This window comes from Bos grunniens, chromosome 5 (genome assembly GCF_055505025.1).
Source record: "Bos grunniens cultivar Pamir isolate PY7600 chromosome 5, Bosgru_T2T1.0, whole genome shotgun sequence".
Lineage (NCBI taxonomy): Eukaryota > Metazoa > Chordata > Mammalia > Artiodactyla > Bovidae > Bos > Bos grunniens.
In genome coordinates, this window is record NC_141169.1 from 64,221,163 (window position 1) to 64,247,048 (window position 25,886).

General features: G+C 39.9%; 1 protein-coding gene across 14 annotated transcripts in view; it reads right to left on the bottom strand.

Moving 5' to 3' along the window:
• Positions 1-25,886, bottom strand: part of ANKS1B (ankyrin repeat and sterile alpha motif domain containing 1B) — a 1,153,827-nt gene that overhangs the window by 335,222 nt on the left and 792,719 nt on the right. For all 14 annotated transcript variants that reach the window (XM_086400851.1, XM_086400849.1, XM_086400857.1 and 11 more), the window contains one exon: positions 23,159-23,257. In XM_086400851.1, coding sequence (XP_086256977.1) covers positions 23,159-23,257 — 99 coding nt within the window. The remainder of the gene's footprint in view (positions 1-23,158; positions 23,258-25,886) is intronic.

The window sequence follows — 25,886 nt, forward strand, 5'->3', positions numbered from 1 at the left end:
GAGGGGCTGCCAGGCCCGCCGTACTGTGAGCATGAATGGGTGTCAGGCACAGTCTGTAATCTGAGAGGCAGAGTGGTGAGCAGGCATGATAACAGGTTCGCAACAAGGCAATACTATTCAACTAGTTGAATCCCAAAGTCTGGGGAAAACCTAAGCTGGAATAGCAATCAGAGACAGCAGGGAAGAAAGCTTGTCTCAGGAAAATGAGGATATCTTGGTACATTGCATCAAAGATCTTCCTTGTTGCTCATGATGTCTTGTTGATTCTCTGCAAATGGGCACTGACTGTCCTCCAGGAGCCTCTTAAAGCAAACTTGGCCTCAGAGGGAACACGCTGTTAACATCACAAGCCACAAAGCAGGCAGAGATCACTGACCCTAGGACAGTGCTCTGCAGTGTCCTAGGGCTTCAAGGGGGCCATTATAAGACAGCTAAACAGCTGAGGTTCTAAAACTGCCTGGTCTACTTCAGTTGAATAACTCATATTTTAAGTGTCTTACATAGGTAAGAAGAAAGAAAGCTTAAAAAAGAAATATTTGAAAACCACTGACCTAGAAGGTTTTTGTAAGATCACATGATCACTATAGCTTTATTTTATCTTAATATGTTACTTTTATTTGAAATATTCTGGGCTTGTCACATATGCATGGACATACATATATATTTATTGTCTGTCATCCTTTCTGCCTGAGACCAGCTTTGTCTGTTCACACAAGGATACTACCTTATAAACTGATAGAGCCACAAGATGAAAAATATAAAAGAGGAAGGCAACAAAAATAGAAAAAGGAAATAAAAATAAGAGAAAATGGAATTACATTGTAATAGATTTGGGATTAAATTTAAAAAATAGTTCTCAATTCAACAAGTTATGAAGCTGGCATTATGACACTGGCATGGTAATTAGATCAAGAGAATAAGGAACTTAAAAAATTCAATAACAAATTTGGCCGATATTTTTATGTCTGAGAGTGTTACAAAATTGAGACCCATTGTTGTCCATCAAAAACTATTCTCTCTTCTTCCACAGTAATGAGGCTTCAATTAGGCTCATACCTACTTAACTAGATATGTGATACAGTAGCTTTTCTTCTGGTTGCTTCTATGAGAATACATTTGAGCCTATGGGATGCCACTGAAAGTGTTAATGTAACTTCAGATCACCTTTATCCTAAAAGATTCTTTGCTCTAGAGTTTCCTTTTTTTGGGGTCGGGGGCAGGTCTTCTCTTGAGCTGAAACACCTGTGTTGACAGCCTAGCTTTGGTCCCATGGGCAAAACAATACTATAGAGTTTGGGAAATGTTCCTCACATCTTAATGTACATAAGAATCATATGGGAGACCTTAACCTTCAGGTTCTAAGTCAACAGGTTGAAGGGAGACTGAGATTCTGCATGTCCAACAGGCTCCCTGGCAATGCTGACATTGTCAATCTGTGGACCACACTTTAAACAGTAGTACTTTAGAGGATGATAGAACAAGAGATGGAAGGTCCTGGGTCCTGAGTCCTTCCAGAATTGCATAGAGCAGAGTCCACATGCAAACCTGGACTGCTCACTGTCAGACTGTTACAGGGGAGAAGTAAGCATTCTACTCTCTAAACCACGAGGAGGTCTCTAATTCAGAGCCTTAGCCTTTAGTAAAAACAGAATTAAAAATTAAATACGGTAACTTCATGAAGAACATTTAAAGGAAGCCTGTACTTCCATTTGACAGTACACTGCACTGTCTTTAATTTTGTGAAGCCATAAGTTTTCATATCTGTTGCCATTAAAAGAAACTTCATTTCTTTTAACTGCCTTTGTTGGCATCTTTCTGTCAATCACACCACCATCCCTTTGTGACAACACTGCAAGGGATAATAGGTGGAAAAATGTAGGAAACCTCAAGTTTCTAGCTCTGATACTTGGTGGTATTACCAGCTGAGAAAGAAAAGAAAATAGAAGAAAGTGACATGAATAATTTTGAGATGTGAGAATTTAAAGATGTTGGGGAATAGCAATGTTAAGTTTGGGGGAGAAGTCTGAGGCAGCAGCACAGACTGCTGTATGATTTTGAGCAAACTCTTCAACCTTCCTAAGCATCCATTTTCTGATAAGTATTATGAGAGATAAAAAAGAATATCTACCTCTGAGGGTTGCCATAAATGTTCAACAATATAATGCAAGTCGTGTTTAGTTCAGTGTTCAGCACAAAGAAGCTCTGGATGAATCTTAGTTATTTTTATCACAAGTGGGAGCTGCAGTCATGCATGGATGGGACTGAAGAGAGCATGTAGTATGAAAAGAAGTGGCCTGAGGACAAACCAACATTTTCAAAGTAAAGGATGAAGATTATACTCAGGAGACTGAAGAAAGAATAGTCAAGACAACAAGAGAAGAGAGAGGAGCAGAGTTGTATGGAGGCTGTGGGCCGCAGTACTGGGATGAGTGAAGAGGTTTGCTGAGAGGAGGAGGGAGAAAGGTTCATAGGGGTCTGGCATCTTGCTGAGAAGAGCCCAGAAGCTAGGCTGTGCTGGGTTGCAATGTAAGTCAGAGATAAGGACACAGAAAGTGCAATCTAAATGATTCTTTTGAAGAGTTTGTATGGGAAGAGAAGGTGGGAGACGAAGTTTTTAGAAAGCACAAGGAAAAGGCAAGGAAAGGAGTGACAAATGAGGACTCGCGGCTGAGGAAGGTCAGAGACATAAAGGAATGAGCCCAAGAGTGCTGTGGAGATTGGAGTGGGGTAGAGGGCTTGTCTCTTGCCTTGGGGGTTTTGCTTGCCTTTCTTGGAAATCAAGCTGAGAGGCATAGCCGAAGATAATTTTGGGGTTAATAATCTCTGTATTCAAAGCAGCTACTTACAAAAAAAAAAAAAGAAGCTGCCTTGCTGAGACTTGGTGAGAGCTGGATCCTTATACGTGAAATGCTGGAACCTTATATGTGAGGTGGAGGTCCTCATCTGGGCAGGGCAGCATTCCGTATGACATGCTGCTCCCCAGATACACACAAACCTGACTACCACTTACTGTGAGCCTGCTGGTGCAACACCCTCGATGTGTCAGGAACTCAAACTTGCCTCTGAAGCTGCAGTGGATCGTGGCATCTCTTTTCTACCTGGATATACTTTGTACTCTCAGACTCCCCGATAGGAGTTTTGTCACACAGATGGCTGACATGGTCAGGCACCTCCCCCACTTCCCTGCTCCTTGTTCCAGCCTCTTCTGCTCTGTCCTGCTGCTAACCAAGACTTGGACTAGCAGTAGGCCTGATAATAAGCCAGGTCAAGCAGTGCTAACGGACAGTGTGCTGCCAAGTCTAAATGCAGGTCTATCAAGTAGCGCAAGGATCAGATCTCCTATAGGCTTTGAGACCTGGGCTCAGACATCACTGTGCTGTTTCATCAGTGGCTCTTAAAAGACTGATTGAACATAAAAGAGGAAGGCAGATCCGATGACCATGGAGCCCCAGAAAAAAAAGTCTATCTACCACCGTCTAAGTGCTGTCATAGTGTAACTTTGCTGGGAGAGACATGTCCACCAAAGGGATAGGACTATCAATGATAAGAACATCACCTAACAATCATATGAGATTAAAAACCCAAAGTGATCTCATACACATTATCTCATAGTGAGGGGTTTTAAGTGATCTTTTGGAAAATGCCCTTTATGGAGCCTGAGACTCTGGGTCCTTCATGTAATGATATTCTTTCTGTGGAATTGAAAGATTAATATACTGTGACTCTTGTTAGGAAGCAGGGTGTGATAAAGCCTCTGTGTTGTGTATCGGCAGCAGTGGAGGGAGACATGTAACATATACAAATCTGTTTCTTGAAGCCCATTGGTTTGCAATAAGACCCTGTTATTGAGACAATTTCTGCAAAAGAATGGGGAGAATCTTAAACACTCAGAGGTAAGTGAATTGTGCTTAGATGTCACTATGGACTTAATAGCTGGAGAAGGCAATGGCACCCCACTCCAGTACTCTTGCCTGGAAAATCCCATGGACAGAGGAGCCTGGTGGGCTGCAGTCCATGGGGTCACTAAGAGTCGGACACGACTGAGCTACTTCGCTTTGACTTTTCAATTTCATGCATTGGAAAAGGCAATGGCAACCCACTCCAGTGTTCTTGCCTGGAGAATCCCAGGGATGGAGGAGTCTGGTGGGCTGCCGTCTATGGGGTCGTACAGAGTCGGACACGACTAAAGCGACTTAGCAGCAGCAGCAGCATGGACTTAATTGCAGATAATAGTACCTCCTCTAATTTTTCCCACCACCAACTGAGCCTTGCTGATTTTGCATACTTGAATGTTCAGACAACTGCAGATTCCTAGCTTTAGGAACAGGGCAGGAGCATGAAGAGGTGATACCTGAATATTACGTGGCACTACCTTTTGTGTGAATAAAGGGAAAGTGAAACGCTTTGGCCTGGGTACTATCACTTTATGCCCTGTGATTTCTATTTAATGAATAAAATAAATAAACTAAGGTCTAGCCATGAGAGGGCCTGCTGCTGCTAAGTCACTTCAGTAGTGTCCGACTCTGTGTGACCCCATAGATGGCAGCCCATCAGGCTCTCCCGTCCCTGGGATTCTCCAGGCAAGAACACTGGAGTGGGTTGGCATTGCCTTCGCCAATGCATGAAAGTGAAAAGTGAAAGTGAAGTCACTCAGTCATGTCTGACTCTTAGCGACCCCACGGACAGCAGCCCACCGGGCTCCTCCGTCCATGGGATTTTCCAGGCAAGAGTACTGGAGTGGGGTGCCATTGCCTTCTCCGTGAGAGGGCCTGAGGCATTCCTTATTTTGACAAGTCTTAGACAGTGGAGTAAACTGGAAGGGAAGCAATGGACAAAGTGCATAGATAAGAAAGGTTTTTAAGACGTGTGGTGATAAACTTCCAATAGCACAATGAAGATGTTTGGTGAACAAAACAGAAGCCTTAGCCAGACTAGCGAACCTTCTAGCCATCAGAGTTAGGGGCATAACCCTTCCTAAAAGGCACTGGATTGATTACAAATTAAAGGAGTGAAGTGCCAAAAAAGAGAAGTTCTATAAATCGTGGCAGAAAAAAATGACAATAACAACACTAACAACCATAAAGCAGCCTCTTTATAGCTTTGCAAACAGTGTGAGCAGACTGCTAATCAGGTTTCTTCTGTGCACACACAGAGTAACTGCTCTCTGGAGCATCACCTGAGAACCTGGCCGCTGTCTGCGAGGCAAGATCTGTGGGGACGTGGATGAAAGGACCAGTGCAACCACTGCACGGTACACATGTAAACATGGTCACTGGGGCTGAATGATTTTATTGAATCATTTTTATTGTACTTCTCTCTGAAGCTTTTGGTAAAAGGGGTGTTTTTGAAAATTCAATCAAAGAACATGCTTTCACCCTCTTTTCATTTCTAAAATCCTTGTTGAGATCATGTTGACCCTAGAGCCCTGTTATATATCACTATTTGTTTTAATTTATTTCCTTGTTGCAAAGTTCTTTTATGAAACAAGGTCTCAGATTAAAGATGGAGAGGATTTACTGCAACTAGAATAAGGTGCTGAACAATGCCCACCATCACTCACATTACAGTCTCCACCACTGATATGAACTCTATTTAACAAAAGACACAGAATCCCTCTTTTTCCCCCCTCTGATAGTACATGTTTGCTGACATCCGTGTCCCTACAATGCTTATGTAGTGCACTGGTATGTAGAACACTGCTTTGCTCTTGAAACAGAAACTTTAAATGCTACTATGAATCAAGAAAATTGTTTGCTTGTTATTAGTCTCAACTAAAAAATATTTTTTTCCCCAAACCTGTGTCTTCAGAAGATAATGAACCTTCTGAATGCCAATTCTATTTATTTGATATTTAAAAACCATGTCCTTTCTCAGAGCCTCCAGGCATGTGCATAATAACATACCCACTGAAGTACTTCAAACTGATAAATGTATCATAAAACCAAAGTTAGGAGTATATAAACGAATAACTTATGTTCTGCTTGGGTGGGGAAGTATAAAGGATATCATACAAAAGGTCACAAAAAAAATAGGAGTTACAAAGTTGAGGACCCACAACACATCCATCTATCCATCTGTCCACCCATCCATCTGTCCACCCATCCATCTGTCCACCCATTCATCCATTCACCCATCTACTATTCACTCAGCAAAGACATAAGGCATGTCTACTGTAATCTAGGCACTGTTTTGGACGCATCAGTGAATGGAACATAAAAAAGTATTAGGCATTGTGAAGTTTATATTCTAACTGGGGAGCCAGATAATAATAGACAAGCATAAAAAGTAGAGAAATTATGTCAGAAAATGATAAGTGCTGTGAAAAGAGCAAGTACAATAGGAGGATTGGGGGTTCTGGAGGTTGCATGGGGACAGGTGGTTGTTGTTCAGTTGTTCAGTTGCTCAGTCGTGTCCGACTCTTTGTGACCCCATGGACCTCAGCACACCAGGCTTCCCTATCCTTCACTATCTCCCAGAGTTTGCATCAACTCATGTCCATTAAATTGGTGATGCCCATCCAACCATCTCATCCTCTGTTGCCCCCTTCTGCTCCTGCCCTCAATCTCTCAAAGCATCTTCCACTCTTCTTTAGTGAGTCAGCTTTTCACATCACGTGGCCAAAGTATTGGAGCTTCGGCTTCAGCATCAGGCCTTCCAATGAATATTCAGGGTTGATTTAAAGTTGAAATGTAGTATTCAATAGGGTGGTTAGGGGACATTTTATTCAGAAGGCAAGATTTGAACAAAGATTTAAAGAGAGTGAATTGGCTTTGTTGGCAACTCGGGGGAGAGGATTCAAGTAGAGGGAACAGGTACAGCAAAGGCCCTCAGGAGGAAGTGAGCTGATGTCCACTTAAAGTATAACAAGGAAACCAGGGGCGGGGCTGAAGTAGCTCGTGCAGGCAGAGGTGGGCAGGGAACAGGTCAGAGAGGTAATCAGGGGCCAGATACTGTAAAGTTTTGAAGGCACTGTAAGCACTTTGGCTTTCATTCTGTGGGAAACAGGGAGCAAGTGCAAGAATTTGCACAGAGTGGTGACCTGATTTGGCTTACATTTCAGCAGTCACTCTGGCTGCTGTGTTGAGAGGAGTGCACAGGGAAGCAAGGGGGTAGGAGCAGAAAGGCTTGTTCAGAAGTTGGGGAAGTAACCCAAGAGAGACAGGGCGAGGGTGCTCGAGGAAAGGTGGTGAGAAGTGGTCAAATTCCAGACAACTTCCTGAAACACAAAATAAAGTGCTCCTTGTTCTCTAGCCTGGAATGGGACTCTGCCAACTTGATTTGCACCCATGTGGCATGGGTCTCAGCTTGAACAGGACTGCATTCATCTGTCAAGCATGGGAACGTATGGATAACTGCAGGGTGGGTCTTGCATGAGTCTGTTTTCAATGAACAACCCAGGATACTCAAAAGACTCTCCTGGTCAAAGAAGGTGGCCTAGGCATATGTATTTGATTAACAGGATAACAGACACATGTTCAAGGAGATGGGTGATTCTGCATGGATTTCAGGATCTGGACCCTGGCTCAGCGCCTGTGGATCATGCCTTAAGAATAAGAAGCTTCAATATGAAATCTGTATCATGAAACATTTTTGGGACTTGGGGACAAAAGGAATTAGCAGAACTGGCACCAGCAACTTCATCAGCAGGCAGAGATGGCGCCATATTGCAGATATTGGTGCCCTCAACATTGGGCACCAGCAGTTGGTCATGGTGCCCACACTGGCAGGTTTCAGTGATACTGGCAGGATATTCAGTTGGCATTGGCTAATGTGCCCTTGATGGAAAGTGCCTGGGCACTGTAGGCAGTAGCACAGACATTAGCACCTTTGACACATTGGGCCCCTGCAGCTCTGAAGCAGCCTTTGGCAACAATTAGTAGCAGACTTGGCACACTCAGTGGATGTTAACAGCACCAAGAACAATTTTGGTAAGTTCTGGTGGCATTGTTTCAAGCTTTGGTAACAAGAATCATCAACTACAATAAGCTAGAGGGAGAAAGGGAGAAAAAGGCAGATGTCACACAGGCAACAATTGGTCTGATTAATGGTGCACATATGACTTGAAAGACCCAGAATGAATATTAGGAAAAACTTCAGTGAGGTCTGGAACATGCAGAGAAGTGTAACAGCAGTTTGAAGCCCTGCCTGGAATTCTTGAGAACCCCTGGGATTCTTGAGAACTCCTTTTCTATCTATAGTGAGGGAATACTCTAAGAACTACTCCACCACCGCTGGGTAGAAGAGACAATAGATTGACTCTTAGGAAAATGTCTCCAGTCTTATAGATTGGGGCGTTTGTTTGTTTTTTGGTCATCTCAGAATTTTTATTACCTCAGACACTGAAGTAACTAAGAATTTTCAGCTTGAATTATGTGAATCCCTACTAGTAAATCAGTTCCTAACAATAGTTTCAGTAGCTATTATTTATTTCATGCAACAAGAATTTTTAAGCACAAAATTTATAAAAATATAAAAGGTCTAAGGTTCTTTCTAGGAATATGCAATTCTGTGTGTGTGTGTATTTCAGATATATACAAATGTAAGAAAATTAAGTGCCAAAGTTTTTGCAAGTTCCAGAAAAGAAATAAAACTTGAGGAGTTGGAGATGTTTGGGAGGAGTTTCTTCCATAATTTCTCTTAGGGTTAATACTTAAAGAAGTGAATGCCTGTGTGAGTGGGTGTGTGTGTGTATATTAAAGTGAGTAAGAGAGAGACACAGAGAGAATGGATGAATATGAGCATCCATCTCTCCCGTTTGTTTCTAGATCTAGACAGAACACAGGCAGCATTCCCTGTCTGGAGTGATTCCCTCAATGCTCTATTTGCTAAACATATCTATTAATCTCTCGAAATTAAACTCAAGCATCATGTACCTATCCAGAAAACTTTCCATGGCTTCCATGTACTTAGTCCTCCCTTCCTCTTGTAGCATATTTTTTCACATAGTAGTTTAGTTTTTGCCATATCTGTCTCTGTCCAAAGTGTAGGTAGAACTGCTTGAGGCAGGAACTACGTCTTATCCGTTTTTCACCCCCATCTCTTAACCTAGCATAGAGCCAAAATGAACTGATTGGATGAATAAGAAATTCATTGATGATCATCTGGGCACGTGGGTGTCTGCAGACTTTATGCATCTGGAGTTGTCCTGTCTGTCATTTAGCCCCAATCCTATCAGAAAGCCCTATGGGGCTTCCCTGGTGGCTCAAATGGTAAAGAATCTCCCTGCAGTGCAGGAGACCCGAGTTTGATCCCTGGGTCGGGAAGATTCCTTGGAGAAGGGAGTGGATACCCACTCCAGTATTCTTGCCTGGAAAATTCCATGGACAGAGGAGCCTGTTGGGCTACAGTCCATGGAGTCACAAAGAGTTGGACACGATTGAGCGATTGACACACACACTATTGGAAATGCTAAGGTCTTTGGGTTGCAAGGTCAATTATTACTTTGTATCTACATCAGTAGCACTTAGAAAAGTGTTCTGTTGAAAGTGAACACCATAAATGTTGATAGACGATAATGTAATTGAGTCCCAGAGGACAAAGCCAGGGAAATCAATTTTCTATGCTCCTGTTGTTCAGTCACTAAGTTGTGTCTGACTGTTTGTGACCTATGGACTGAAGCACGCCAGGAGCCCCTGTCCTTCACTGTCTCCCAGAGTTTGCTCAGATTTATGTCCACTGAGTTGGTGATGCTATCTATTTAATCCTCTGCCACCCTCTTCTCCTTTTGCCTTCAATCTTCCCTAAGCATCAGAGTCTATTCCAATGAATCAGCTCTTCGCATCAGGTGGCCAAAGTACTGGAGCTTCAGCTTCAGCAGCAGTCCTTCTAATGAAGGAAGGAAAAAGCCAGGAAAAGCAATCTTCTATACACTTACTATAATAATCTATGGTACATTTGTGGAGAAAACTTCACATTCAACAATTTCTATAATATATTTACCTCAGTATTAGAAAATTATAAATACAATTCTTTCCCATCCAGAAGTAGCCTCTAAATAGAGAAGGAGTTGAGGTTTAAAACTGATGATGCATTGAATAAAAAGCTTTTAACCTGCTAGAATTTTGTGATTCATAAATTATTACCTTAAAAATCATTTAAAGTGTATCTATTTAGCACCCTTGAAGACATGAAAGAAGGAATCTGGTGGCTTCTTGAGTACTCATTTCCTCTGATAAGAGCAGTAGTTATCTGTTAACTAACAAAATAAAACACCCCCTCTCCTCCCCCCCCCAAAAAAAAACCAAGCTGAATATCTTTTTACTAAAATAGAAGATGCTAGAAAAATGGCCAGCCATTTTTCTAAAGGTGAAAGGTGGATTCCTAAGTAAAGTGTTCACTGTGAGTTCACAGAAGATCAAGCATCAAATTTGAACCTGAAAGATGGAAATTTAAACTCCTATTGAACACCAACAGAAAATAACCACAAAGAAATACCACGGAATGAAAAACTGCTTAGCTTAGGGGTGGGAGAACAGTAACTCAGTTCTAGTTTAGCGGCTTCACCGAAAAGGACTCCAGGCGTCTTCTTGGGTTTGAAGCATTTGACTCACTCATTATAGCTTGAAGGGCAAAGTGATGGATGAAATTGATAACTGGATTGACGGCACTAGCTGTATTTCAAACAATGGTTATTATAAGTGGGAAAAAAGTAGCATATCTATCTGCCTGAACAAGCTAAGCAAATACTCCTGGTCACATTTTGCTTGGAGTGTCATGAGCTATCCCCACTCTTGACACAACAAAGAAGTTTTTAAGGTGCATAGAAATGGTTTTTTGATTTATGGTTTTTGAAAGATGGTTTGAAACCGTGGTTCAAAACCATTTTGAAAAATGGTTTGCTTTTCTTTTCCTCCTCCTCCAGGAACTTTCTTGTGATTCCTTGAGCAGAAGAGAACTTGCCTTCCATTTAATGCTCAAAGCTTGTATTTTTACTTCTATTACAGTTTGTTCATGCTCTGTTTTTATGAAAATCACTTGGATATTGGGTTGACTTTCTTTGCTAGATGGCAATCTCCTTGAAGGCAGATACTATATAACTTCATCTTTTTTTCTCCTTCCACTGTGTCTGAGACATAAGTAGATGCTCAAGGCATTTGCAGACATAAACTGAACAGAGATTTCTCACTTGACTGCCATTGATTGAAAGTAAGAAGTATAGCCAAATTATACTCAACTTTTAAACTAGAACTTAATTCAATTGTACAGGAAAGGTGGGGGATAATGGCTCTTCACATTTGTGGGTATATTGTTTAGGAGCTCTTGTGTAAATTTACTTAGTTCTGCTAATTTTTTTTTATGAAATCAGAATGTCTTTAACAATTTCATGGAGCCAACCTGTCATGGTCTGAACATGCAGCTTCTCAATTCACTTCTATTCTATTCTGTGCCACCCACATTTACTGAGCCCTTGCTGTCTGAAGTACTATCTCCTCTGTTCTTCTCCCACTTTCCACTTAGCTCTGGGGATTGATTACATTACCTCTAAGAGGTGCAGACAGGAAGCCCTCTTGCTATTACGCTTATTCATTTAATTTCTTAGATAAGAAGGCCCCAGTTATGATTTTAAATACCTTCTCTCTTAGCTCCTGATAGGTTAAATAATCATCTTAAAGGTATTAAAAATTAATTTAGTGGATGATGATCAGAATTTAAAGTTTTTCCGTTATTTAAAACGTGAATAATCTGCGTTGTGAGAAATGGGAATGGAAAGCTCACTATTCCAATGTAGTCATGGACAGTTTTAGTCGTAAACTATCTTATATCAGTGATTGAGTTCCTTTCTGTTGCTTTTTGGCCCCAGGCAAATTTGCCCCCACCCCCAAATTTTATTAAGTTTTGCTAATTTAGTGAGCAGTTACTGAACAAATATAAGTGGCTAAGACCAATATTAACTTAGTCCTTCTAAGTGACAGGAGCTTCATGCACATTTTTAAATTTATAATTCAAAGTAAGTTAATGTGGTAGGCTCTACTGTTACATCTCCATTTTACAGGTAAGGAAACAGAATTATAGAATTTAAGTAATATGTCCAACATGACACAAGTAGTAGGTGGTCAACCTAGAATTAAGTTAGGTTAATAAAAGCTCAAGAAAATTCCTTTTTATAAAATTCTAAGTTGCTTGAAGACAACTTAAAGGGATTATCCACTTAGTATCCTCATCGTGCTTTAAAGTATAGCGTTTAGACAATATAGTTAAGAACCTCAGTTAAGCTGCCTGGGCCTGAATCCTAGTTTATCGATCTAACACAGCATTCGTACATTCTTGTCACTCTGTCTATTCCCTTACTACCTGAGAGGACATCTTTTGACTATTTTTTGTTTGCATATCAACTCATTTTGCTTATTGTTTATACCTGATGTAATGAATTTTAGACATAAAAATGGATGAAGGAACCTCACTTTTTTCTTGATTCACCTTTAATCTTTTTTTTTGGAAATAAGCTTTAAAAGTTTTTTTTTAATTTTATATTGGAGTATAGCTAATTAACAAAGTTGTGACAGTTTCAGGTGGTTAGAAAAGGGACTTAGTTATATATATGCATGTATCCATTCACCTTCAATCTTCTTTTAAAAATTTATTTAACAAACATGAATACAGCACATATGATGCACCTAGTTCCATTTTAAGTGCTTTACAAGTATTGACTCATTTAATACTCAGCACACCTCTATGGGTCAGATAAAATCAAACTCAGGGAGTTCTGGCCATGTTCCCAACTATTACACCATGCTGTTTCCTGGCTTAATCCTATAAAAATGTCATCTCCGTGTAGTTTAATGCTCTAAAGACATTTCTTAGAGAGTGCCCTTTCACCTTGCCTATCTTTCCTTCTTCTCTACCCAAATTAAAGAATAAAATAAATAAGATTATTTTAGCTATTTTGCTTTATTTCATTATGCCTTTTTTTTTTTTTTTCCTTTTGACACAGCAATCCCGAAGCTTCTGTAAGGCCACCTACAAGAATAAACAGGCGGGTTGACCCTCAGTAGCTGCAGGACAACTGACTTGGTCTACGTTTGCCTTTCTCCTTTTTCAAGTCTGTCTCCTTCCTGCTTTTCTAGGGCTTTTTGATCTCTGCCACAGCCCTTCCCTCCCAGTCCTAAGAAGGAAGTTTAGTGGACTATAGATGTGGCAAAAATGGCCTTTCTAGCCTGAAACTTAAAAGGAAACACAATTTTATAAACAATTCCTTTTTGTGTTTAGTCACTTGGTTCTTTTTTGCACTTTTACAGTTTCTCTCACAAATACATAATCATCAGAGACTTGGGTATAGCCAAGTATCATCCAGGAGCTAACTGGCGTGAGGGCGGACACCTGGGATATAGTTCCAGCTCTGATTCCTGGGTTGGGAAGATCCCCTGGAGAAGGAAATGGCAACCCATTCCAGTACTCTTGCCTGGAAAAATCCCATGGACGGAGGAGCCTGGTAGGCTACAGTCCATGGGGTCGAGAGGAGTCAGACACGACTGAGTGACTTCACTTTCACTTTTCTGTTGCTAAGGAACAATCTGCCTTGAGGCAAGCCATTTAATATGACCTATGCTTATCTTCACCTGTGAAAGGATTTAGGCAAGAGGTTGAGCTGGATATATATATATGTTTTAATAGAACACAATGTGGTTTTTTTATCTGGACCATTTTTAAAGTCCTTTTTGAATTTGTTACAATATTGCTTCTGTTGTCTATGTTCTGGTTTTGTGGCTATGAAGCATGTGGGATCTTAGCTCTCTAATCAGGGATTGGAAGGTAAAATCTTGACCACTAGACCATTACGGAAGTCCCTGAGCTGGATAGCTTAAGGTCCTTTGCTTCCCTAAACTGTGATTTTCTTGGGAGAATTACACTAGGAAGAGAAAGTGCTCAGATATCTAAATTCTTTTACTCTTACTGCTGATTTTCATATCACTCCAAGGGAGCCATTGTTTTTTTATTAAATGAGGATGAACTTCTCAAAATTGAAGGATGACAGCCGTTGGGGATGGTGATAGATCAGAACCTTTTACTTGCAGAATTCCTCCCATAGTTCTCTGTAACCATCATGGGGGATAATGAGTACAATGATAGTTCAGTTCTCTGGTCTAAATAATAAACTATTCCAAGATAAATTCACTTAAAATAACACATTGAAAATCCTCCATCTTTAGCTCAGGAAGAATGCTGCAGTCACCTTCGCTTTCTGAGATGGCATAAAAACCTTGAAACAGAGCATCCATAAGTGAGTTGGGGCTGTACTGCTCTCACGTCTGGTAGGTATTTGGATATCTATCTAGCTCAAACAGCTATAGCTATTTTGTACTTTGTGTGTACTGGACTTTCTCATTTCAAAAAGCTCAAAGAACTTTATAAATAAAATGGTCATTCCCTCTCCCAATATATTCCTGAATAATAGACTGGTTATCCACTTGTAAATAGAAAGCATGAGGCATGGTGGAGAAGGTCTATGGAAGAAAATGCAGGCCATCAGGGTATGGATATTATATTCATGAAGGACCTGCCTTACTTCTTTGTAAAACATTTAAATATAAAGGTGCCAAGCTGGGAAATGTCCTAACCTGGGAGTCCTATCCTGACCTATTCAGGACTGACTTCTAATCTGCACTCTTGTTTGGCTCAGTCCAATCTAACAAATATTAACTGAGCATTACTATGTCCAGGTGCTCCATGCTTAAAAAATGAAAATGAATATAACAAAGATCCTGATCTTGAGTGAGAGAGACAAACTAGTCAATAGGCAGTCTTATCAGGTGTAATGGGAGCACAGAAGATTAAATTAGCATGATAGCCCAGAAAAAGGATGTCATAAAAGGCTTCTCCAAGGAATAAATCTTAAGGAATGAACATTTGTGTGAAGAAAGGCAGCAGTCAAGGTACAGAAAGAAAAAGGTGTTTTTAACACAGAATGACTAGACTCTTAAGAATTCCATTAGTACTTCCTGGGAAGGGAGACTGTATTTTTTGGCTAGTTAGTGAGAGTCATGAAACTCATCTCTGGTGCATCAAACGCAGACTAAAATAAATGATGCACTTCCGAGCCTGGCAACAGAACATCCTGTGTTATTGTCCATGTTCCTCTCCCCTCTCCCCTCTCCCCTTAAGATAGTTCTCAAAGAACTCCAAGATGGGAGAGCCACATGACAGAATGAGCCTGGATCCCCAAGGTTCTGCTCGGAGGAGAGCTGCCTAAGCCGTCACTGACTTAGTGTGAATAAGAAACAAATCTAATAGTGTGAAGCCACTCTTAACAGTACTGTTAATAGTGTTAACAGTGGCTTGAGTTCATTATCTGATTATATAGGCTAAGAAATAACAAGATAGATCTGAATGACTTGCTGTCACTTCAAAATTTATTTTATTTACTCCAAATGACCTAAGTTTTTAACCTTAAGATCAATTACTCTTTCTTCCTTTTTTCAATGGCACCAATATCTCTCCTGAAAAAGAAATGATCTTTTACTCTGATTTAAGTGAGCATATCTCTTTGCCCCAGAACCACAAGACATTTACAGAACTGGATAGATCTTGAAAATAGAAACACCACAGCTTCACCAAGGACCAGACCTACAGGAAGCAGAATATCTTATGCCCTCAGTTAGACCATGGGTTTAAATCATGTATTCAGTTTACTTTAGGGTTCCCATGCTAACAGTGCACATATGTATGTGGGATTTTAAGAGTATATCTTTAACTGGATAGCCACAGGGCGGTAGGTCAGCATCGAGTGGCATGATGTTTAAGATACTGGCCATTGAAAAGAAAGAAATGCAAGACAAAAGGAGGAGGGTGTATGGAGAGACAGTTTGGTACAAGAGAATGAAGTTACCCTGTCAGCAGGTACAACAATAGAATCTATGTCGGTAGCCTATGTTTTGTGGTTGCCCTTCTGAAAAACAGCAGAAGCAATAGGAATGAGTTTCTATCATTTTCCTAAGTGACAAGGAAATAAGACTGAAACTTCCTTTCTGAAGTTATTAAGAAGTTACATTGGTTGTACACTTTCCCCCTAAAGTTTGCACATATGTTCATCAACCATCAAGACTAGAATCAACAAACATCTGAATTTCAAGCACCCTGAAAGAACTAGTGTCTATAAGAGCAGAATCTTGGGCAGGAAGCCAAGGTGAGATAATAACACATTTGCAATGCTCTTTTGAACTCTGAAATAATCAGAGATTCTCTGATATAAAGTTGTATTAAGATTTTAATTTTTGGAGAGATTCTCTTCCTCTATGACACAGGAGTAGCAAAGTCACAGCTATAACTAAATCTGGTCCCTAATGCTTTGTTTAATTGATAAAGTGGAAAGGAGACTTTTTTTTCGAGTGGGGAGGCAGGGTTTGTGTTCTCTAGTTTGCCACAACTTCCACTACTATTTATTGTCTTGAAACCATCATAATATTGTAAAGTAATTATCTTCTAATTAAAAATAAAAATTTTAATTAAAAAAAAAAGTGTTTGAGTTCTTAGTCCTTGCCAGTATCTCTGTATCCCAAGGTTTTTTTTGGTTAACTGTGGCCTGCATTTATTTGTTCCGATGAGGTCTAAAGTTCAATGATCACTCTTACTTTCTAGTTTTGATAGTTTTTTAAAAAATGCATTTAATTTGCTAATATCCTTTAAATATTGTCCAAGAGAGTCTGACCAATTCATTTCCTTACTATAAATGGAAGTATGCTCCTTTCAATAATGAGGCACCAACAAAGACTGAACATGTTTTTAAAATTTGTAATGTTTTATAGGATTACTAATTTGTATATATCACTTAGATGAGTGGCATTCAGATCATGAAGCTTTAAGTGCAATTGGCAAATCTCCAAGGTCTCTGATTTCTGTATGATTGTATCCTATATGGATGTGATAGCTGGACAATAAAAAAAGCTGAGTGCTGAAGAATTGATACCTTCGAACTGTGGTACTGAAGAAGACTCTTGAGAGTCTTTTGGACAGCAAGGCAATAAACCAGTCAATCCTAAAGGAAATCAACCCTGAATATTCACTGGAAGGACTGATGCTAAAGCTGAGGCTCTAATACTTTGGCCATCTGATGCCAAGAACTTACTCACTGGGAAACACCCTGATGCTGGGAAAGATTGAAGGCAGGTAGAGAAGGGGACGACAGAGGATGAGATGGTTGGTGGCATCACCAACTCGATGGACATGAGTTTGAGCAGGTTCTGGGAGTCGGTGATGGACAGGGAAGCCTGGCGTGCTGCAGTCCATGGGGTCACAAAGACTTGGACATGACTGAGTGACTGAACAACAACATCAGATCTGAGACGTATGCCTTTTTTTGAATGGTGATTACTAATGTGTTACTAAATCATCTAATTGTGAATACCATAGTACCATGAAGATGGCCCATGGGAATAAAAAATGCGTTTTGTTATTGTTGTAACCATGCAATAGTTATTCCATTTTGACTGAAAATGCAGACAAGGAAACTAGACTGTAAAGTGGATCATTATAAAGTCTATCTGTAGCAGGCATACTTCTGAGATAGCCCCAGTGATCCCACCTCTTGATATTCACATCCTTGTGTAAATACCTCTTCCTATGTCTGGGCTGGATTTGTGGTTTGATTATAATGAACAGAATAGGTAAAAGGTTGGGATGTTACAAAAGACTAAGATTTCCATCTTGCTGGCACTTTCCTGTTTCTCACTTGCTTGTGCTGTTGAAACTAGCTTCATGTGAGATTCTTTACAAAGAGGCCCATGTGACAAGAAACTGAGGGATGCCTTCAGCCAATAGCTTGTGAGGAACTGAAGCCTCAGTCCAAAAAACCCCAAACATCAGAATCCTGCCTAAAACCAATGAATGAAGTAGGAAGTGTATTCTCCCCAGTTGAGTCTCAAGATGACTGTAGTCTGTGAAAGACCAAGAGCCAGAAGACCCAGCTGAGTGTTAGTTGCTCAGTCATGTCTGACTCTTTGTGACCCCATGGACTGCAGCCCACCAGGCTCCTCTGTGCATGGAATTCTTCAAGCAAGAATACTGCAGTGGGTAGCCATTTCCTTCTCCTGGGGATCTTCCCAACCCAGGGATCAAACCCCAGTCTCCTGTATTGCAGGCAGATTCTTGACCATCTGAGCCACCAGGGAAACTCTAAGCTGCTCTTAGATCCCTACTCCACAGAAATATAAATGTGATAAATGTTGTAATATGCCTCTAAGATTGAGGTAACTTGTTATATAGCAATAGATACCTTACAGAGAATCTCACTTCTCTACTGGAGTAAGAGATAACTCTGTTGTTGTTTTTTAAAAAAACAAAATCTCAGACCAAGGATGGGGAAGGTGACAATTCATCTGGTCAGAGGTGTTCAGTGCCATTTGGTGAAAATATTGAAACTAAGCAGCCCAACAAATATTGGTCAAATTGAACTGAACTTAGACAAAAAAGGCAGCTACAATCCAGGTGTTCATTATGCAGTAAAACAGAAGTAGGGTAGCAATGAACAAAACAATGAATACCGGAAACTGTGCTATGATCAAGAGTCCTGAGATAATTACCTTTGCTAGTCATCAAATATTTTGAGTTTGAGTTTTGAGGAATGCCAATGTTTAACTGAGGAGAATGAGCAGGCAAGGAGAGAGAGCAACAGAGAGGCAGGAAGATAACTGGGTATTGTGGAGGCCAAAAGAGGATGATGTTGACAGCTGACAAGAGTATCAAAACCTACTGAAGCCAAGGTGAGGTGGAAGTGGCTTATGGAATTTCTGTTCTTCTGGTCATCAGTGACTTTAGCCCTGGTGGTGTGGGGTGGCAGCAAAGAAACTAGTTAGATCCAAATGGGGATAGGGAGTGTAGACGATGACAAAGTAATTCCAAAAGATATTATAGAAGAGGAAAATATAGGAAAAAAACATTGGAAAGTGAAGTGAGCGTGTGATATAAAAGTTGCTAGCATGCTGACGTACATTTTCAATTCAGAAGGAGAGATAAGAGCAGATACACTACAGGCCTTCACATGAAATTCTGCAAACCTTTAAAATGATAATCCTTTGAATTCCTGACCTGTAGGTGTTATATTGTCAAAGGACAAAAGAGATTATGCCCTTATAAAAGGATTTTAGAGGATTATCCACAGACTGGATAACAGAATTCTTACCTGGGAAAAAGTAAATGATATGTTGCAAATAAGTAATCAGATAATTTCCCTGTGTCCAGAGGACAGAAAAAGCTCAACATGCTTAAAGATTCTAAGAGAGTACAAAAGAAGCCATCTTCTCATAGAACTTGTTATTTGTGTCCTTTCTTAAAAAGAGTGAAGGGTAAAAGTACCAGGAAACTTTCAGACCTAAGGAAAGACTGAGTTGGATTTGGTGAGGAAAGTGGATGCTGGGTGAAAATGGATAAAGTAAACTTTGCACCTAAAAGTCAGGCACTTTACAAGACAGAGAGAAAGAATGGATGGAAAAGAGGAATTGATAGGATTACTGTTCTAAAGATGTCTATGCTTAGAATACATGGAACGTATTCTATGTGTTCAGCATATCAAATGAACTGGAGAACGTTCAGACCTATGCACAAGTAATTACTTCAGTATTAAAAAGGGGATATTATAGAAAAAACATCATTACCAAAAGAATAAGCATTGTCTTTGAAACTTGAGACAATACAAATACAAAAAAGCATTAAAAAATGCACTGAACTGTGATAACAGATCAAAACCGCACTTAGCAAACCACCTTTTCTCTGTTTAGGAACACTCTCTCCAAAACACAATATGCTAAGAAAGGATCTCAGGTAGCAGTCATGGAACAGTTCTCATGACAGATGAAGAACACAGATATTCTGAGGATTAAAATTGCACAAAGAAAATGAAGAGACAGTTTGCCCACTTTTTGGCAGTGCAAAGTTTAAGGGAATGCAAATGAATGTGTTGGCAGTTGAATTACACTATTAACCACCTAAAGATTGGGTTCATTACCTAAGAAGGCAAAGTATCAATTTGTAGCATTATAACATTTTGTTTGTGTTGCTGAACATGTGTTTGGATGTTTTTATGCTTTTGAACTGTGGTGTTGGAGGAGACTCTTAAGAGTAGCTTGGACAGCAAGGAGATCAAACCAGTCAATCCTAAAGGAAATCAGTTCTGAATATTCACTGGAAGGACTGATGCTGAAGCTGAAACTCCAGTACTGTGGCCACCTTATGCGAAGAACTGATTCATTGGAAAGGACCCTGATGCTGGGAAAGATTGATGGCAGGAGGAGAAGGGGACAACAGAGGATGAGATGTTTGGATGGCATCACTGACTTGATGGACATAAGTGTGAGGGAACTCTGGGAGATGGTGATAGACAGGGAAGCCTGGCATGCGGCAGTCCATGGGGTTGCAAAGAGTTGGACATGACTGAGTGACTGAATTGAACTGAACTGAACTCATTTGGGTGCATAATAAGTACTTCAGCATCAGCCTCTTGATAGAAGCTTAATTTTGTATTATTTCTATTATATTGTTCCCTCTGATGGGAATGATATTCTGTCTTAAAGATAAACACTTCATTTATTCTTCAAATAATTCTGAGTTCAGGTTCTTTTGTTTCTCAAAATGGCATGTACAGGATTATAGACATAGCTTAAAAACTGAGGTACTCTTTGATTAAAAAAATATATTTGAATAACATGTAAAAATATTCATTCACTCAGTCACTCATTCTTCATTCTTTTAAGTGCATGTATTGAGCTAAACACAGTGGGAAGTTCAAGGATGGACGTGGCATTGTCTCTGCCCTCAGGATGCTTATAACACAGAAGTAGTATAATAGTATTAGTACCTTCAGACAGAACAAGCATAGGGCCATCAAATCTTAGAAGAAAGAAAGAGTATTCTTTCATTTCACAAATTATTTTTTGATGTGCTAGGCACCATTCCAGGGACTGGATATGTAAAAGGAACAAGATAGGGAAGAATAAGGTGCCAAGGCACCTTATTTCATTACTGTTGCATCCTGGGGATGAGATTAAAAAATAATGCAGAAAACAAGCATACATCCTGATATATGGCAAAACCAATACAATATTGTAAAGTTAAATAAAATAAAATTAAAAAAAAAAAGAAAACAAGCAAACAAATAATATAACTTCCAGTGGCCAAAACTGCTATGAAGAAAACTGAAGCAGAACAACATGAGGGACAGAGAAGGGGGCAAAGGGTGTGCTTTTGAGGGAACAAAACCCTCTGTGAGGAGGTGACGGCTGAATAGAGATTTGATGATGTAGGGAGCAAGCATTTGAAGATATGAAGAAAAGGCTTTCCACGCAGACACACTGATACAGAAAGGCTTTGAGGCAAAAATGAGTTTGACATATTCTGGAACAAAAAAGAAAGTCACATGACTAGAGAATGGAAGAAAGAATGAGAGATGAGGTTGTATTGTGGGGAAGGGGCCAGATCCTACTGATTTTCGTAGGTCATGATAAAGATTCTAAGTGCAAAAGGGAATCCATTGTGGATTTTAAGCAGGATGTGCCATGCTCTGATTTACATTTCGGTCTGGGTGCAGTGTGGAAATTCAACTGTAAAGTGGTGAGAAAGGTAACTGGGACAGAGATTAGGCATCTGTGCATTGTCCAGGTGTGAGGACCAATCAGAAATTGACTCAAGTAGTCTAATGCACAGACAACAGGTTAGATTCTATTGTGGTAGCCTGATTAGACATGGTTGGTGTGGACTAGGGTAATAATTACTCAGGTGGTAAGAAGGGGTTCCACTTCAGAAGTTTCACAAAAAAGTGATTCTGGGTAAAGATACACAAGTAGCAAGTAGAAAACTGTATTATTAAAACTCCTGTGTATGCTTGACTTTTCTTGAATTTGCAGAAGTGGTAAGTTTCTATCAGTAGATACTTAGTTCACTGTCAGTTGGCAAATTTCACCTTGTCACTTCCTTAGAAACAGCGGTTAATATTTATCTTTCCCATTCTGAGAAGGAGAAATTAAAGCCTCCTTAGAAAGGAAAAGCACAGAGGAGAATATAAAATATGTGATACATTCACATATTTAGATGAATCTTTTACTGTCCTTCTGCTACCCTGCCTCCAATCTTGCCCCCTGAATCTATCCCCTAGTGGATGACCCAGCTTTAACATTCTCTCCTTCTAATTTCTCTTGTCTGCAGCCTCCAGAAGTAACTGGCCTAAAGCAGTTTAGTCATGTCCATTCCCCTGTGCTCACAGAATAAATTTCAGATTCCTTAGCCTGATACCAACATGACCCAACCTACTTTTTCTGTTTTCTCTGGCTCCACTCTCTAATTGTTTTAATCACACTGGATTTTAGTATTTTTAAAATTGTGATGAAATAACAAAACATAAAACCACGTTAAACTGTCTTGAAGTATTATACATAATTTAGTAGTATCAAGTACATTCACATTGTTGTGCAAATCCCATTGGATTTTAAATCACGAAGTATCACGGTTCCTCTAATGCTTCTGGCAGTTTGTTGACTGGACCATACCTCTATCTATGTGATTCCCTCTGGGCCCTGAAATGCCTTTCCCTTTCCTTACCAATTAAAATCCTACATATTTTACTGAGCACTGAAGACCAGTGCTCAGATCCTACCTCTTGTTTTAGGCTCCTGTGAAACCTTACCTAGAAACAGAAGGTCAACTCTGTTGGTAAGTAACGTATTACTTAAAATGATGCCTGGTTGGTAAATTGCATTTGGACTGGGAGGATTTATACACGAACTATAAATACCTGAAGGGGACATGATACTTGCACTTTCCTGAGTAACGACTTGTGATTAAGCAAGTTCTGTGCCCCTGGAGGCTAGGGCTATGGAGTTGTTATAAGAGATACTGCCTCTAAGGGCAGGAGGCTCCTATTCCAGGAACATTCTTCTACCCACCCAATACTGATCTGTCTTCTTGCACCTGATCTATCACCTGGGGGGTATGGACTGATTGTACTGACATGCAGAATCCCACCAAAGAAAAACTTGTAAGCTGCCCTGTCGGCCGGAGGCATTTCCTGTATTACATCTAATGAATCTGAATGTTTAATTGGACAAAGAAGACCTGCTTTGGCTTCGGGGAGTTGCATCAATATGCAGACATATTGTCCTAAGTACTAACAAGCCTTGCACACCTGGACTTAAAACCACTGGGACTAGACTAAAGGCTAGGATACTAAATGCTGTCTTACCTTTGGAAGGAGCTGGATTGCCTGTAGAATTCTTTGTCTGTGCCCAGAATTAAGGATTCCAATTTCCAACAAATCCTGGTCTTCCATAACATTGCTTCCCTGAAACAAAACCAGAAATGTTATAAATGAAATCAGGCAGTTTTACTGGGCATAAATACTGGTTTTATTAATATAGAGAAAAATAACCAACAAATGATCTGCTTTTTGTAAACAAAACCATAGAGTCAATCTTCTGTAAGAGCGAGGTGAGAGGAGGTCACCCAGATGATTGAGTTGAAGGCTATGGGAAAGTTGCTTTTACTTCATAAATACTCTTAAGGCTTACTATTTATGGCTGGATTATCTGCATTGGGGATTCATTTCTGTGACTCAGAACCCTGTTCCTCTAAAAATATATATGCTTCTAGGAAGAGCTGCCATTTAAACTATCAGTGACCTATACGCTGATGTGAATGAACCAGTTTTTTACCCTCTGAAGACAAATTTCGTAAGGAGAGCTGATGGAAAAATTGAAGTATCCTAGTCAAGCTAAAAGAGAATAATTCATCTTAAATACTGAATGTCAGATGTCTGATCAAGGTATGAGGATATAAAAATGAATAAGATGCAGATCCTTGCCCTCAACTGTTGATTTCTTCCAGTCCAGAGATGGAAGCAGATTGCTCAAAGGCAGTTAGGATGCTATGAGTGTGCTATCATGGTGACACATGTTTGGGAATGCAGAGGGGACCTGGGGTGTGTTTTCAGAGGAGACTGTCTCATCAGACATCTGAAGTACAGTTCAGGTTCAGCACTCAAAATGCAAAGGACTAGGAGAAGTCATATGCAGTGCTGTGTGGGTAAGAAAGAATACAGTGTACTTGGAAGCATCAAATTCTAGGATAAGGTGGCTGCTGCTGCTGCTAAGTCACTTCAGTTGTGTCCGACTCTGTGCGACCCCGGAGATGGCAGCCCACCAGGCTCCCCCATCCCTGGGATTCTCCAGGCAAGAACACTGGAGTGGGGTGCCATTTCCTTGAGACAGGAGCAAAACTTAACGCTTAAAAGGTATTGAGAAGCCAGACGACACAGATATTGTATGAATTTCAATTTCATCTTGACCATAACAAGCCATGGACAGATTTTAAGAAAAGCAGTTACATGATGAGACCTCAAATTTAGAAAGATCAACTTGATTTCTGTGGCTGGGCCTGTTGGCTTACCTATGAAATGATGGCATTGAGCCACATAACTTCCAAGGATCAGCCTAATCCTACCATTCTCTGATTTCAATGATTTTTTTGACCTCTGATTAATATTCTAACATGGAAGCTTAAAAATTGCTTATTTTATCCTGAAATTTTAGTCTTTTGGAGCTTGCAAGCTAGAGTTTCCCTTTAAAGTAAGGAGTCTATAGAGAAGTTCAAGAACTCAGATCACTGCTTTTATGGACAATCAAACTCTGTCTTACCAATGCATAAAATAAAAACACTTATGAATAGAAATTACAGAATATCTATTTATGGAGAGCAATGGGTCCTGATGAATATTTAAAGCAAAGGAGAATGAACTGGAAAAGGGCAGTCATGGGAGCACGGAGCTGTTAGGAAACAACAGAGGTTGTTCTTGAGATAGTGTGGGCTTAGACTAAGATAGTGGTCATGGGAAACAGAAAGATGCGAGTAGATTTGAAAACCATCAAGAAGTTTGGCTTGGTGACTGAATGCAGAGAATGATGGAGAAATGCAGAATACACACCAGTTCCAGGCTTCCTCAACAAGGCTGAGACAGGGAGGAAGGGCCAGTCTAGCATGGTGCAAAGACTAATGTCTTTCCCTGGATAGGCACAGGATTGATGAATGTAAATAATTTAATATCAGACTATGTTAAAAACTGACACAATTGGCTGTGCTTAGAAAGATTAAAGTCATTAGTATGGTACCATAGCTAGAGATTTTAAAATGGGCATTCACTGGATAGAAACATTCCACCTACTCATAGTAACATTCTTGTGCTTAAGCTACATTGGCCATCTTGGAGGAGGCAGAATGATTCAGGTGTATAGCAGCGTGATAATAAAAAAGCCTAATGAAAGACAAATAAAGCCAGTCTTGGCAATATGCCATAGGAAACATTGCTCTCAAGAAATTACTCAGTGCACACAATAGGGCATGGTCAAGAATATAAATGACTTCATTTTGAGAAAGCATTATTATTCTCAGAAATGGACTAATGTGTCATGAGCAGGATGTATGCTACCATTCTGTTTGACTTTCATTCTTTAAGAGATTTTTCTAAGGAGTTAAAAGGCCCTTAAAAAATAAAAACAAACAAAAAACTTTAGCCACCTATGTATTAGATCATTATCCTGTTTTCCAAAGGCTAAATTATCAGCCTACAGCTTCAGCTTATACAAAATATAGAACCTGGATTTTTTGTACAAAAACAAGGCACAACAGGAGGCTATGGTCTGAATTAGCTACTATCTATAGGCAATATTAAAAACTTGATTTCAGTGTTCAAATACTGAAATGATTTAAGGAATTTAGTCCTTAGAGACCACTGTTCTTCCTCTAAACCACCAATATATCCCCTTATCTATCTTCAGTAAGGGAGGAAACATTTTGAAGAATTGTAGGGAAGTTAGACAAATTCTCTTTGGGTCAAATACCCTAGCATACAGGATAATTCTAAACACTTTTGAAAAATGAGTCAAAAGTATGAAAATCACAATGCAAATGGTAAGAAT